Source organism: Melospiza melodia, chromosome 8 (assembly GCF_035770615.1).
Source record: "Melospiza melodia melodia isolate bMelMel2 chromosome 8, bMelMel2.pri, whole genome shotgun sequence".
Lineage (NCBI taxonomy): Eukaryota > Metazoa > Chordata > Aves > Passeriformes > Passerellidae > Melospiza > Melospiza melodia.
This window is the reverse complement of record NC_086201.1, coordinates 7,321,420-7,338,048: the sequence shown is the minus strand read 5'-3', so window position 1 is coordinate 7,338,048 and position 16,629 is coordinate 7,321,420. Positions and strand designations below refer to the sequence as shown.

The following is a 16,629-nucleotide window of genomic DNA, read 5'->3' as shown; positions in this document are numbered from 1 at the left end:
AACACTTCAGCCAACCCTTTTTAATGCCATTAGTGATGCAGCAACATGTATTTATATTTACATATAAATACAAAATGGTCAGATACCACATTTTAAAGCGTAATTTACTATCTGAAACTGCTTACACTTTCATGACTAGGCTTGGGTTTTTCTCATTTACATTCATCATTTAATTCCACTGGAATTTGATTTTTAAGAAAGCCCAACATATCTTAATTACCATAAAAAGATCCATACACATTTTACTTAAAAATAGCTTCTGTAAGAGGGAATCTACCAAAAATAACACGAAATATATTATTATGCATACATTTTCTTTTTTGTAAAGTACAAACAAGAATCTGATCTCTTCTGGGTATTGCCTGATCTAATATGGCTATAGGTTTTATTTATTGTGTTTGTTTTTCAAAGTAAAGGGAAAGACAGAAGAAATGTAAGAGCAGAAACCAAACTGAAACCATATTCTTTCCAAAGACACAGATGATCAGAGAAAGAACACTCTGAAAACCAATAAATGACAACAGGTACAAAGAAACACCATCCAAGCACTATGCAGTGTTTTGTCTGAGCATGTGCCGCAATGACCTTGTAACAGTTATTAAAAACAACAAACAAAAAATGCTACTGGCAGAAAAAGCTGTCAAGCAAAACACTGAAAAATTGGTACCATTTCCTAACAAGTAAGTGCAGAACTGATGGTGTTTCATGTGTCTTCCCCCACGTATGCAGACCTCTCTCTTGCTCTCTGTGCCCGCAGGACTGATCATCGCCACTCTGGCGGTGTGCTGGATGCCCAACCAGGTCAGGAGGATCATGGCAGCCGCCAAACCCAAGCAGGACTGGACCTACCCCTACTTCCAAGCCTACATGACCCTCCTCCCCATCGCCGACATCTTCTTCTACCTCAGCTCGGTGGTGAACCCGCTGCTGTACAACATCTCCTCGCAGCAGTTCCGCAGCGTGTTCCTGCAGGTGCTGTGCTGCCGCCTCACGCTGCAGCACGCCAACAGGGAGCGGTTCCTCAGGGCCAACCAGAGCTCCGCGGCGCGCAGCAGCCGCTCCCTGCGCCCGCTGCTCTTCCTGTCCTCCAGGCGCGGCTCTTCCGCCAAGGGCAACGCCAAAGTTTTCCTGAGCACCTTCCAGAAGGAGCCCACGCCCGGCTGCAGCCCACAGGAGACGGGTTCTGCACCCTCAGATCCCAGCCTGGAACCCCTCGGGAGCGGCTCAGAGCCTGCTCAGAACGGCCTCTGTGAACACCAAGTGTGACCTCATAAGGCAAAGTTACTGCTTAGCAATGAGCTTAAAAAGGTGGAAATTGAAATGACCCAGGAAAGGGACAACATGAGAAAAGGAATAACGCGGATGGGTTTGTTTCCAGTTATGCAAAAGGAACAGGAGTTCCGTGTCCTGCTGGGATTTTTAAGTGCACACAGGAAATTCAATCTGCTAAATGAACTCATTAGCCGACAAAAATATCAGCCCCTCTTCTCCACACAACCACTGAACTTCCCTTGCTCTTGACAGGGATTTGGAAACAAACAGAAAATAATTGCAGCGTCTTTGAAGAAAGAGGGATGCGGAACAAATTGCGTCAGGGAGAAAAAACCAAACCAAACAAGCCAACTTGCTTGAAGTTTAGCAGTACGAAAACAACAGAGCCAATTTAAGGAGCAGAAGAGTGGTTACGATGTGTGCCCTGGGCACCGCAGCAGAGTTGCCCCTCTTCTTGGGGCGGGGTCCATTGCAGAGGGGGGTGTTGCAGCAGCTGATGCAGACGGAGTTGACCTTGCCAGGGGAGCAGAAGGACTGGTAGCCGGCGGAGGCGATCAGGCACGCGGCCGAGGAGGCGCAGGACTTGCGGTACATGATCCCTGCGACACACAACAAGGGTTACTGCGTTTGAGGGGAACACCTCACAGCGGGATTCCTGCCCTAAAGCAGCTGCCAAGCCAGCTCTCGGTGCCCCACAGCACTGCTGGTGCTCAGGACAGACACCCCAGCAGTGACAGGACAAACAGCCCTGCGCTGCCGAGCACCGCGGGCGCTCCAACCAGGATTGCTCTGTACTTCAGTCCTGGTTGGAACCAAAAATATGACAGACTTAATTTGCATAATGTATATCAAATGGTGCATTTTATAGCTGGAATTCTTCATCTTTCAGAATAAACCGTTTGAATAGCTATAACTGAAATGCAATTAGTGAGAAAATTAGTTTTGTTTCTATTGCTGAACATGTCTGAGTTAAGGTGTCTAAGTAATTACAGCTTTCTATGCTCTTCATTTGTCTTTTGAGAATTTTTTTTTTCCTTTTCTTGTTCCTTTGCCACACACAGACAGGTAACTAGGAGTAAAAGGAGGATGATTATCAGCAAAACTTTCATCCTCCTCCCTCCCCTTTTAAATTTTTTTTGAAGAAGAATTAGAAGTACTTTTCCAGGTAATCTCAGTTCTTGCTTGTCTTTGAAGTTTAATACCCTCAATAACAAAAATTTCCATTTCTATAGAAGCGTCTTTCTTGAGTTGAAAGTCTTCCCTTTTTGAATGTAATTTTAATTAATAAGTTAATTTATAATTTCTCAGATTGTTTTTAACTGAAAAAAGTACATTCTGATGCATATATTTTAGCTGCTATTTTAACATGGTTTATAAAGGCTGTAAAATACACAGTTGTATTTTCTTCTGTCACAGTGGAAAACGATTATGGCAGTTCCCCACCTCATTACTCCAAAATTTTCCTGCAAGTGTTACAGTAGAAATTTTGTCTTAGAAAAACATAGACATAATAGAAATAGATAATGGATGCTTGCCTGCTGGTAGTTACAAAAAGTAGTAGGGATATTCCTAAGGATGATAAAATCACTATTCTTTTTGAATATGGGATTTTCAAAAAGTTTTTAGTTTTTTCCTCCTGAAAAGCAAGGGAACAGGATTCCCTTGGAGAATGGTGCCTTTGCATCATGTGGCATGTTCCCAAAACATCTTTAAATGCACAGTGATGACTTTTTTTGGAGGGAGTGAGGAGGGAATATAACCCTGGTGCTGGATATACAGTGCCTGCAGATATTTGTTCAGTCCCCAGAGATTTAATAACCACTACAGCACCTCCATGGTCCAGGAGAAACCTCTGTAATTTGGCATCAGCCACTGCACCTCTGAGTGCTGGGAGTAGCAGCAGAACACCCTTTCTTTGGGCTGTGCTCAGAAAGAAGGATTTCCTGTCTTCAGAGACTTTTAATTAAAGCAATTCTTTTATCCTGTCACAACACTGCTGCCATCCCAACAATGCAGGGGTTTCCTTGTTTTGTGCTCTCCCTCTGGAAACCTAAACTCTGCAATGTGTTTTTAGGCTATCTATCTCATTGAACTTATGAAGAGAAGCCCTCAAGTGAGTGTTAAATCTTCCACTGTCTCCAGTGAGCTTCAATCAATCAACACAGCAGGTAGAGCCTTTTCTCAAGAAGGAAGAGGAGCTGTGGGCTGTTCTCCCTGTAACAGCAAAGGCACACAGATCAAGCAATGCAATCTTTATTACTACACTTTGCAAAAAGAAGGGAGTTCTGTCTCTGCTGACAAACCACTGCTGTCAAGGAGCCTCGCTGGTGCTGCCATTGGTCGGCTTTACAATGCCCAAATCTCAGCTGATGTTCCCCAAAAAGACCTGGTGCTTTGGCCATGTTCCTCCTGCAGTCTTCCCAGAGCAGAGACAGATATGACCCTTCCCATGGCTACAATCAGTGTTTTTTCCTTCCCCTTCCCTCTTGAGAAAGGACTTCTGTATTCAATTAAACCAGGCACAATGACTGTTCTCCATTCCCTAATCCCACATCTCCCCATCACAGATTATTTCCCTGAGCAACAAACACCCACCAAACTCAGCCGTTCCTCAGTCTTCCATATGAACAGCAGTGAATTTGACTTTCCCCTCAAAGACCAAGCCTCTAAAAAGCTTTTGACCCTGGCAGATTTCCTATTCCCATCATTTTATAGATCACTCTCTTCCTGCTGTTTGCTTTTCACAGGTTTCCAGCAAAGCTCTGTTCACAACTTGAACTAGTGATTTATTAGTTTGGATAATTTATAGTGTGCAAATATCACACTTTGCACTTCTCCCAGAGATTAGGAGGCTGGAATTGTTCACTGCTGTGAACAATTAGATGATGCCCTCTGAGGCATGGTTTTCACCAGACAACTCTAGGAAACCTCTCCTGCAAAAAAATCAAAGTCCTGCAGCTTAACTCCACGTGTTTACAACAGATCTGTTCTCCAGGACCAATCCCATAGAACAATCCTGAGCTCCTTTTATAGTCAAAACACAATATTCCTGCACACACTGAAATTGTACTACTCAAAGTCTCATGAACAGATGGACCATGTTCACACCTAAATAGGGAGAATAATCTGACTAGCAGCAAAATCCCCTTGCGACACTTCTCCAGTGGCTTTTCAGTAAATGCCTTACAATAGGAAATTTCACACCCAAATGATTGTTTATTCCCATTCCTTGTTCTGGTAATCTAAATTTTAGAAAGATTTTTTTACTTAAAAAACTCAGCATTTCCATCAGGTTTTTAACAGCTAACATGCCCTTCACATCCAAGATTTTTTTCCTTTGAGTACTGATAGAGTCTCTTGATGTCACAGACCAGCTGCTGTCACACTAAGTGCTTTTTACAAAGCACCAGGTATGAAGCAAGCTCGCTCAGCATGGAAAGGCTGTGCTCTCTCTCTCTCTGGTTCTGCAGTATCTTGACAGGAAGACACAATGCAAACAGGCACAGAAGTTGGTGGAAAAAGAGGGAATGTTAGCACTGCAGGTGTGACATTTTCAAAACACTTGTGCTGTGACTTCACTTACTCCTAAACCTTCTTCCTATCATAATTCTGGTAGGAAATACACGAGTACAACTGACTTTTATGATCTGATGGCAGGCACACCATCTCCCCACTCCAGCAAACAGGTTAATGGGCCCCAGTAACTTCAGCTCACCCCCTGAGTTCAGCCAGGACAGCAGCCTCCTCTCTATCTCTGAGTTAGTTTCACCCTGAGATCTCTCCTCAAACTCCTCCCTTGCAGCATTGCTGAGCCAGTTCCAAACGATCCCCAAGATCTCCCTGAATCATTTGCCACCAGCAGGCTGAACTGCAGACAGATCTTCAAAGTGGTTATCTGCCTCTCAAGACTCATAGCACAGACATAACTGCTAATTACTGGGTATTCTTGCCTGAGCAATCAGCCCGATGCATTCATTAACACATCACCCAGAAAAATAATTGCAAACCTTTCTGGAAGCTTTTCTTCTACCTCAGATTGTTCTGAGTCACTGGCTAAGCAAGGAGATTCACTTTTTGCACTCTGCTTTTACTGGGATGGGGTCATTCCCAGCTACCCACCCCCAACAATTGACACCAGTGATCAGTTAGCATATTTACAACTACCCAATTAGTATATTTATTGCCCAATTACTTGATGGATGTAATTTGTAATTTTTACTTTTTCACGGATTCAGCAGACCCCCAACAACAGTTTAGGTATTACAAGGATGTTTTATTGTGAATGACCTACTACTGACCAACAGATTTTCCATTATTTTGGCTTCAAGGTTTGTGGGATGCAGATCAAGAAATTTCAAGAGAAGAGGGGATTGCACAGAGCTAGAACAGCTGTGTGATAATGTGCTTATATCCCACACCCTCTCCTATCACATATACCTACAACAGCCATGTTTGTTTTCAGGGTTTTTTTTTAAGCAAATTTTGGCTCAAATTTGGCATTGAAAATTTATTTCTAGACTAAACAACTTGCCCATGGTTACACCTCTCTCTGCTCCACAAATCATCACATATTTAGACAGTGTTAAGGCCCAAACTAATATTTCTGCCTTATTCCTTGCAATGAAGGGATGGGTGTAAATCTTAAGGCTTTTCTATAGTTCCTGCTTGCAATATTTATTTTCTCAGCTGGATCCAGTCTAGTCCTGTGCATCTGTACCCTGGCACTATTTTGTCCACACACAAGTGCATTCTGTCTTGATTTTAACAAACAATTTGAGCAATAATTTATTCCAATCCAAAAGTCAGTGTTCTTTCCTCTACCCTGTCTGCACAGCCCAGTGCATTTCTCCTGAATAACAGCTTAACTTGTTTCTAAGACAACCAAAAAAGGTGACATCACACCTACTTCTTACACTGTGTTAATGCAGAAGGCAGCAGAAGATCCAAGGTTTTTCTCTCACTGATTGAAAAGAACCTTATTAGACACCTCTGAGTCTTCTGCCGTAGGAGGTGCAGACAAAAAGATGCTGTGTCAGCATGACTCTCCAACTTTTAAGAGCCAAGCACAATCCAAGCAGTGTGCAACTCCAGCTTGCACCTGTACTCTCAGGAGTGTCCTTCAGCAAAATGCACAGAGCCAAAACAGCCAGCCAGGCCATCACCTCTGAGATCAGTGAGCTAATTTCCAAAAAAAAGTCACCTTCCCACTCCTACGATGACCCAGCTACTCTGGAACTGCTTTCTGCAAAGGCACAGCTCAGCAGGAAATCACAGCCCTGCCCTTCACCCCAGGACCTGATGGCCACAAACTCCCCTCTCTAAGCTTGCCTCAGTCAAGTGGGCAGTGTCACCTTGCCCAGCACTGAGCTTTCCAAGCCAGATGTTCTCTGATTTTGTGGGCTGTCACTGACACTCCACTTTTTAAAAGAAAGCTTTTTCTACACCATTTTATTTGTATATTTTCTATTTTATATGCGTATAACCAATTTCACAGGCACAGGTGTGAAAGTCAGCCTTGTGCAGCTCGCTCCACAAACAGCACTTCAGCAAAATCCCCTGCACGTGCTCTGGGCAAAGCTGCCTCATAAATCCTCTGAAGCTTAGAAAGAAGTCTGTGTCCAGCTAGGGCCCAGCACTGAGGCATCCTTGAGCCTTTTCAAGGCTGCACCAGGTGCTGGAAGCAAAAAAAGAGCAGTTGAAAAGTTTTGTATCTTAAGGTGAGTAGCTGAGAAAGCCAGCAGGGAATCAAGGCAAGTTTGAGGCCAACCCTTACAATTTTGACAGAACCTCCGCTCAACTCTTTTAGATGGAGTGTTTAAATCTTGCCCATCTCTTCTAAGCAAAAGCTGGGAAATTGCCAGCAGTGGATGATTCACACAGAACTCAGGAGGAGCCCCCCAGTCTTGTAGCAGCTCTTGCATTAGCATGAATTGCACAGGATCTGTTTGGGTGTTCTTTCAATGATGTTACTCACAGAGAAAAGTTGATGACTGTGCTTATGTACCAATACTCCTCTCTCTGAATATCCAATATTTCCATAGTTCCAATTGTCTTGTTTCACCAAAACTTTCAATTTTCTGCTCTTGGTGAATCTGCAAGTTTTCCCTCTCATTGTGCATAGACTTGATGTGTGCTCTGCCTAGCCACGCTTGCTTTGTGATTTCATTCATATATTTCATTCTGTATTTTTTTCCTTAAAATTTCACTAGCTCAGCCTGCACTCAAGAAAAATTCAGCACCCAGCAGGACTTACAAATGCTCTTTTCTGATGTCTTCCAGGAAATAAAATGAAAATTTATACTAGTGCAAGAATAACAAGTAAACAGGTGAACATCACCTTCTATGGAACATAAAATATAAACGTGATTATTTCTGCATTTTACTGTATCAGTAATGCTACAAAAATTGGATTCAGACTATAGACAAATAGGTTTGTAAATTATGTTTTTAAGTTCTGTCTTAGGTTTTATGCCCATCTCTTTATGGCTTCAGTGGTTTTGCTATGATGATTATCCGCTCCTCAGCTAGTACCTGTTCACACAGTGATTGACTCCAGGAGTCCTACTGCGATTTGCTGTTTTCTTGAGAAAGTGATTATAAATATTTTATCTAATAAGGTCCTAAATATCGTAGAAAGTGACTAAATATTGAAGAGTAATCAATCATTCTTTTGATGTTGTGCTTCCCCAAACAATTGCAGTTTTACTCAGATCATGTTTTTATTGGTTTAAAGTATGAATTAAGCTTCCTGAACACAGAGACTTTCAGCCACGGCTGTAAATTCATTGTTACAATAAACCTTCCCAAAAACTCCAAACCCCAATTTGAGCAAGTGTAAAATATGATAATATCCAACTCCTCTAAGTTTCACTTCACAATAATTCTTCTTATCCTTGTGAACTCCAGAGAGGAAAGTTGACGAGACAAGTGGTTTAAATAATTTGCACCTTGCTAGAATTGTATCACAAGATTTTCTAATTACCTTGTAAATAGCTACTTAAATACTGTGAGATACCATGGTCGATGTTTTCCAGACCAAAAAACCCCCAGGGCACTAAAAGTATGTGACTTGAAATCTACTGCAAAGCTATGCACACACTTCCTGATTTTTAATCTTGTGTTTTAGGACTGCAGCTATTTCATCCTGGTCCTCCCTTTGATGCATTCTATAGACAAGATAAAAGCACATTCATGCCTTTAGGTTCTTAGGGAGTATACAGTTCTATTAAAAATAAAATAAACCCAGCCCACTCTGCCCAACTGCAAAATGAAAATAAATCACCTGGTTCACTTAGCATATTGTTATCAAGATTTTGTATGAAAACCTAATATCATCACAAATCCTCCATACATTTGGCACTTTTTAAAAGTTGGACACTTTTTCAGAAACTAACAGGAAGCTTTTGACAATGAAAGTCTGGCCTCATCACTCTCCTTCTGACCCTGACATGACACCTTGCAGAAATAAAGTCAGCTCAGGAGAAAACTGGGCAATTGTGAACTGACAGAGGACAAGGGTTTAGATTACCCTGATATCTTTTTGTAAGCTGTGCCTTCTAATTCTGGTGCTTGAAATGTGGCTCAAAATGGTGTTGTTAACAACAACAAAAAAAAATCACAAAAAAGTCTTTGCCACTGCTTGCAAAGCTGAAGCATGGCATTAAAACGCTTAAAAATGCATAGGCTGGGAAAGTGAAGTACAACTGCTAATGGTGGTGTTATCAAATATTTTTGGAAGCCACAGGAGGCTACAAATGAGAGATCAAAGCTCAGCTTTCACCTGCATATCTAATAATTCTTTGGTTTCCTACTGTTCTGCTTCATTTCCCTGCTCACCAGCGTGGATGTACAGTCAAGCAGTACAACACACAATCTGCCCAACAAAGCTTTGGCTCACAGCTTTGCATCCTCTCCTCCTACCTGATACAAAGCAATCAAGATCCAAATGTCTTTTGCCATCAATACCTAAATATACTTCATCCTGTAGAGACAGAGGCGAACTTGGACTCAATTTTCAGAATTCTGTATGAGGATTTTTCTTGTCAACCCTCACATTCTGAGCTGAAGGGAAGCCACAAGCCTTTCACCTTTACAAATGTTGAAATGCTACAGCCTTGCAAAACGTCACAGAAATAATTTCACATGTGAATAGTCTTGCTGCATCCCTAATTAATGTCCTTACCAATTTCAGTGGGATGGCTCACATGCTGGCACTTGCATGTCAGAACTTTGGAAATTCATTCTGCTCTTAAATCTTTAGCCATTTTCATGGTCAGGGTTTTACAGCCTGTTCAATTTAACAGTAGGATTTTCCTGAGTTTTATATGGCTTTTACCAGTTTCAAAGACTTATTGGTAAATTGCCAAAATCCAGTTTTTTCAAGTTTCCCAAAAAAAAACCCATCATTACAAAGGAAAAGTGGAAATGAAAACTGTTTGGATTAATTAAAGCTTCTTGCCAATGTTTTGATAAGGTCACTGGGAGCTAAGAGGAGTGGCAGGGTCAGGCTCCAAAAGGGATTGGAAACACAAACTCATTTGTGTGTGAAATGCAATAGGAAGCTCTCAGGGGAGGTTTAAGAGACACCAGGCTGTGGGCACTGTATCATCACAAAATTCATTTGTATATCTTTCATACAAGCCTGGGAAATAAAATAACATAAAAAGCTATTGTCCACATCCTGTGAAAGATGGAACTCACTGGACCAGATACCCCATCTTCCTTAAAACAATGCAGCCTTCATCACTCTGCACTTGGATCTTTGTCATGACTTTACTGTCATAACCTGCTTGAACTGTTAACTCCACTGCTGCTTTTCTTCATGGAAAGGCAGTCAGAACAGCAGCTGCTGAACACTCCCACAATTCCTCCTTAGCTGACACACTCGAGTCAGTGCATTCCATAAGTGGCTGGAAGTTTTCTGAGAAACCCAAAGATTGGAAAAAATTTACAAGTGAGGAAATGGCTTTGAAATTTGAGAAAAAGTGTTTCTGAATGGAAATGTATCCTCAGATCCAAGTGTCCAGCATACAGTGCATATTAACAATGTCTACTGCAAGTCTTTTATTCAGTATCAAAAGTGAACTTTGTTTCCAATATTGACATTATGTCTTCATTTCGCTGGCACCTGGCAGCACAACATGTGATGTTACAGGTGCCAACAGTCCTGTGCAAAATTTTTACTTATCTTTTAAAATTGTCAATAAAGATCTATTATATCATGCTTTGCTTTGACTGAAAAACAAAAAAAAACCGCCCAAACACCAACAAATTCTGTTGAGTTATGTTGATATCCTTTAACCAAAAATGTGTAGAGGAAAATCAAAAAATAAATAACAACCCACCACCAATTTAGTGGGTGTTTCTTACTGTTTCTAAATGGATACTGGGGATGCAACAACTTCTATAAAGCTTTAATGCCTACAATAATTCTGGCAACATTAAACTTTGTTTGCTGTTTTAATCACTTTGTCAATAAAAGTACACCAGAGCATAATTTCCCCTTGATATAAATCCCTGATAATTTCCCCTTGATATGCAATTAATATTAGTACTAATGGATTCTATACATGAACACAGAAAAAAGTATGTGGTTCTGTAATCCTTGCACACATGAACAACTCAATTATGGCAAAACCAAGTAATAATCACAGGTAAAGAATTCACTATGGCCCAACTCATCATACAACACAGCCACTGATAAAACAAATGATGGGAAAACCAGTACTGGAAAAAGTTCAAAGAAATAGATAAATTCTAATTCAACACTGAGATCCTAATTTTGCTCTTGGTGCTTCCATGCACTACTTTTAAGCACACGCACACCAATTTCTTTAACTACACTGCAGAATTATATACCAATTAAATACATTAAATGGACCATAGTAAACCAAACAAATAAGCAAAATTTCTTATTGCAGATTATTACAATAATCTGATTGTTTCCCAGTTTGCTTGCAAAAGGAAAAATCCTTGATATTTTCAAGTTTTGGCATTGCTACAGTGAATAATTTTTTTCCTTGCAAAAGTTGGTAAAAGTATATTCACAATTAGATCAGAACAGAAGGTGTATTGTTCAAAACATGCACGTGGGCAGGTTTACTTGCAGAGAGTTCCAAGAAATTGAGACTGGCTACCTCTCAGGGCTGGCTGCCTCATCCTCCTGCTTTATCCCTCACTGATGTACTCACATGGCAAGTTTCATTTTGCCTTAAGTGGGTTTTAGATCAGCCTTTATGCTCAGATAACTCTTCCCCTCAGTAAAAGGCAAGACTATCATTACCAGTATGTTTTCTGTGATATATATAAAAGCATATACACACTATATACTCATCTATCTATCACCAAGATGTTTCACTTGATCCCAATATACTGTGGGATTTCTTAGTTGCTACATATATTCTAAAAATGAAGGAGCGCTGACATGTCCCATTTAAAAGTCCATAGAGTGGAAAGAGAGAGGCAAGTGGGAGCAGGGAATTCACCACAGGTATTGCCACAAGGTATCTGCAAGTAGAATTATGTTAAGAACTTTGATCCTTTGTCAAACATTCAGTTTACACAGTTTTCAAACACCTGCTTATCCAGTTGAAGAATGCACTAGAAACTTATCCTTTACATTCATTTCTGTGGGATAAAATTTTGTGGTACAGTCTTGAGTGCCACTTTCCATTCTCATCACTCCTCCCTCTAAAAGAAGGCTTTTTCTTTTTCTTTTTTTTTTTTTTTTTTTTTTTTTTGAGATTTAATTAACAAGTTAATTAGCAAGATTCTTTATCACAGGGAAAATACTGTTTTGTCCTGTATCTCCCGCTGGAACAGAATTCTAACAGTCATTCAACTTTTTCTGGCAACATTTTAAACCACAACTCAGCCTTAAGAGAGAAAAATATTTTGCTATTTGCTCCTCAATTCTCAGCTGTCCAAAGGAGCAAATGTCTACCTGATACAACAGAGAGCTGAGATCAGATGCCTGATGATCTAATTCAAAATAGAAGTTACTGGCACCTGCTTTCTTAGCTGCTCACATCAGAGCCACTTTTTGAGCTCTGGGTTAGGAACAAGCCTGAGCTGCTGCTGTTTCTCACCTGGGGCTGAGACAAAGTTCTGAGAGAGCCCAGTGGGATGTGAAGCACTGGATTCAGAGCAGCTGAGGAGGAGTTAGGTGCGAATGGGCACGAGGAGCTTTGTGCAAGGTGAATGGGAAGAGCAGCCCAGGGCTCTCATTTGCCACCCTGGTGCCTCCAGGACAGGGGGTTTAAGCCAGAAGTGCAGCTGAGCCACAGAGATGCCGTGGCAGCATCTCAGTGTTGAGTTATGGCTTTATCTTTGCCCTGAGCACAGCAAACACTCATGGAAGAGCCCCTGGGCACAGGTGGGGCTGCGCTGCAGGCAATGGGATTCTGCACGGCACAGAGCCTGATGGAGCAGCCCCGACAGCAGAACCCCCAGATTGGTGCCTCCTGCAGGGGAAGGTGGCTCCCCCAGAGGGGTGGGCACCCGCTCCCACCCTGAGCTTTATCTCAAAATGCTGCGCCCGACTTTTAAATAAAGTTTGAGATAACTTGCAGCGCTTTGCTCGCTGACACAGCTACTTTTATTGATGACAAAAACGGGTTAACCTACAAAAATTGCACTCCTTTGACTGTATTTATTGAGGAGGAAAGAACCCTAATTAGGAGGTTGTGCTGTCAAATGAATGCAAATTTGCATCTTTCATTTTCTGGGTTAAAAGCTCAAACTCGAGTCTATTATAAATTAAAATCAATACTTGAAACATTTGAGCTTTTAGTAATAAGCAACAACCAAAAGAATCAGGTTATGAAATATACTGGTAGAAGTAAAATGAATTATTAAATAAAACTTGGGAGAGTAAGGCATTTATATTGCACACATTTAAATATCAATTAGGAATAAAACCAATAAAGGATGATGAACTGAATCATCTCTGTTTTACAACCAACCCTCTCTAAAATTGACTGAGGGTAACAGAAACTAAGCTTGCAATGTAAATTCCATTCAATTTGAAATAGGTTAAAATTTTAATTTATTAACTGGCTGAAATTTACAATCTCTGAACTTAATAAGAAATGCATTTATAGGAGTAAATGTAATAAAACAGTGGAAACAGTGGCAAAAGCTATACAGAGCATATTAGTAACCACCTAAAGGAAAAAATCCAGGGATCTACTCAGAAAAAACATGAAATTGCACAGTAAAAAGCCCACCAAGCAGTTTAAGGGCTGCTTATTTACTGTATTGCAATTTCTTCACTGGAGTAATGGCAAGTTATGCATGCATGAAAAGAGTTCAAATCTGACTTTTTTGTCTGTATCTATTACCACATCCAGAGCCCTCCAAATCACCACAGCATCCTGTCTGACCTCATGAAAGTGCCACAGAAGCTGTGGTGTGGAGATAGCAAAGCCTTCAAGCAGTCATTTAGAGAGACGTTAAAGGTACCTTGCAAGGTGTAACTATCTCTCTATTTTATTTTTGAAATAAAATACTCCAGTAAAAAAAATAACTTAGGACCGATTAATCTTCCTTTAAACAGCTTAAAACCAGATTTTTTCCCTACACTGGACAGGTTGTAAGTATTTCACAGCAGTAGCCACTGTGGATGGTGCTACCCAGGATGAGATGTGCCAGCAGTTCAGCTACTTTTGATGTGTAACAACAATTATTGTTTATCCTGATTACACAGTGGCCTGAGATGAGCAGCACAGGCGGGGCAGCTGGCTGAGGAGGAAGAGGAGTTTGCTCAGCCCAGCCATTTATAAAACAGCTCAAGAGACAACAGAGGCAAGGAGCAGAATCACAGCTGAGTCCCTCTTGGACACGTTGCTGTCTTAATATATCAACTTCAATATTAATTGCAGTAAGGGGAAAAAAAATTAGTATAAAAAAATCAATTTGTGCCCTTCTCGTCCCCCCAACACCCCCTCCTCCCTTTTTTAAAAAAAATCCTTTTTCCTTTTTGCTTGATGGTTTCTTTAATGGATGAAAGCAAAGATCACCACACTTTCCATTCCTCAAGATGAATCTTCAGAGTATATAAATTGCTTGAGTAAATAAAAGAAAGGAGGGAATTACTAATTTAATGCTCTTCTATCTCTTGGGGGAAAAGCCCATGTAATTAACTGTAATGAGATTAAACTAACTTGTTGTTATTAATTTCCCAGTGCTGGGGAACTATATCGGAGACCCATAAGGCTGTGTCTTAACCAGCTTTATCAACATTTGGCTTGCATCCCTCAGTTTTAAAGGAAAATGTTTAACTTCATTGAGTTGCAAAGCCACTCAGAAGTGTATGACACTGCATCCAGTCCCTTCAGGTGGGGACACGAGATTCATATGAAGCTGAGCACCATGAATGGGTGGAGCCAAAAGCAACAAATGCTACCTAAACCAGAAAAACATAGCAATAATTATTAAATCCTTACCAAAACTTTTTTCCATTACTTCTTTCTGACACATATCTTGAACATTCACCGTACAGTTCACGATGAACTCTGGGGAGGAGCAGTCATTATTTAGCTGGAACTCCTCACACTGGTAACACTGTATTTGCAAACCCGAACCTGGAACAGACAGAGATTTGTTCAGAACCACGGAACGCTTTATTTAGGAAAGGACCTTATAGATCATCTCATTCCAAGCCCGTGCCATGGGCAGGGACACCACCTGCTCACCCGGGTGCTCCATCTAACCTGCCCTTAAATAACAGCAATAGTATTAAAAAAAACAAACCAAAACAAAAACCAAACAACCAACACGTGCTAGAAATCTTCCTTCTCTTTCCCCCTTCGCATTTGGCTGTTCCTGGCTATTCAACAGCTCAGTCAAAGTACCCCTTTGACCAATATAAAGTAAAAGAAGCGCTGCCGGCTCTGCTGATGCTCCGTTCCGCGGGGCGGCCGCTCCGGCGCTGGAGACGCCGCCGCCAGGAGGCGACGGGCACCGGTACCGACACCGGCATCGACACCGGCACCGGCACAGCCCCGCAGCCGCTGCCCATCCACCGCCCTTCGCCCGGCACCCGCGCCCCGCGGAGCGAAACCCGGCTCACAGACACGCTCCGGCTCTTATCTGCGCCGACGGGTTTACTTAGCTACTAATTAATTACAAATTATTTAATTACTATTTTGCCATGCACAATTAAAGCGGCGGAGCGTCCCTCGCCAGCCGCCTTTATCATGCAAACGAGGCGCTCCCGCGGTTCTCCAGCAGCCGCTCCGCCGGCACATCCCGCATCCCTCGTCCCGCGGCGGGGACACCCCCGGCCCGAGCCCCCCGACCTCCGCTGGGAGCCCCGCTGGCACCGACCCCCGGCCCGCCGGCACCGCTGGCACCGACCCCCGGCCCGCCGGCACCGCCGGCACCGACCCCCGGCCCGCCGGCACCGACCCCCGGCCCGCTGGCACCGCCGGCACCGCTGGCACCGACCCCCGGTCCGGCATCCGCGGGCGGCATCCGCCGAGAGGCACCGGGGCTGCGCTGGGGACACCGGCGGGAGCTCTGCGAGCCGCGGGCAGGACGGGGTTTCCGCCGCTCCGTTGCTTTTAGCGCCCCGTAGCAGCTCCGTCTACAATGGGACGGAGGTTTCCAGCGCCGTCGCGGAGCCCTTACCTGGCGCCAGGCACAATCCCCAGAAAGTTGCAGAGAGGAGGAAGAGCCGCATCCTCCCGGAGCCGCGGCCGCCGGGCTGGCGTGCAGTCGCGAAGGGGCATCAGCAGCCGGGGTGCAGCGGAGGCGCCGCGCTCTTGTGCCGCTTCCCCGCCGCCTCCGCTGCGGAGCGGCGCCCCGGGAGCGGCGGCGGAGCCCGCCCTGCCCAGCGCCGCGCTCCAGCCTCGCCGGAGTTGAGCGCTGAGACTGGAGAAACTGTAGGAGAAGCGAGGGCTGGGGGGCGGCTCCCCCTCCCTCCCTCCGTCCGTCCTTCCCCCACCATGTGATGCCGGCGGAGCGGGGCGGGGATCCCCGCACCTCAACGGGAGCGCCTCGGGCACGGCGAACTTCAGCCACGGAGGGGAGGGGAGGGGAGGGGACGGGAGGGGAGGGGAGGAGAGGGAGCCCCGCACCGCCCGCTCCGGCTCCGGCTCGCACGGCGCTGCCCCGACCCTCTGCCCGCCGGGGCTGCTCATCGCATCACAGCACAGCACAGCACATCCCATCCCCGCCCTGCTGCTCGGCACGGAGCCCGCGCCGTGTCACCCCGGTCCCTGCGTGTCCCCGCCCGGCCGAGCCCACAGGTGGCAGCCGGAGCGCGTCCGCGGGGAGCGACGGGCCGGGCTCGGCACCCGGAGGGACAGAGGGGAGGCGCGGCCCCGCCATTCCCTCCTCCCAGTCCCTAAAAGG

At 43.8% G+C, this 16,629-nt stretch overlaps 2 protein-coding genes across 2 annotated transcripts in view; one reads left to right on the top strand and one right to left on the bottom strand.

Moving 5' to 3' along the window:
• Positions 1–2,191, top strand: part of GPR39 (G protein-coupled receptor 39) — a 75,437-nt gene extending 73,246 nt beyond the window's left edge. The window contains exon 2 of the mRNA XM_063161632.1: positions 758–2,191. Coding sequence (XP_063017702.1) covers positions 758–1,266 — 509 coding nt within the window. The 3' untranslated portion in view covers positions 1,267–2,191. The remainder of the gene's footprint in view (positions 1–757) is intronic.
• LYPD1 (LY6/PLAUR domain containing 1) lies at positions 6–16,114 on the bottom strand. The gene is made up of 3 exons (XM_063161634.1): positions 15,904–16,114; positions 14,718–14,855; positions 6–1,871 (listed from the first exon to the last, which is right to left on the bottom strand). The coding sequence occupies exons 1-3, from the start codon at positions 15,953–15,955 to the stop codon at positions 1,636–1,638; spliced, it is 426 nt and encodes a 141-aa protein (XP_063017704.1). The 5' UTR covers positions 15,956–16,114; the 3' UTR covers positions 6–1,635.
• Positions 16,115–16,629: the final 515 nt, after the last annotated feature.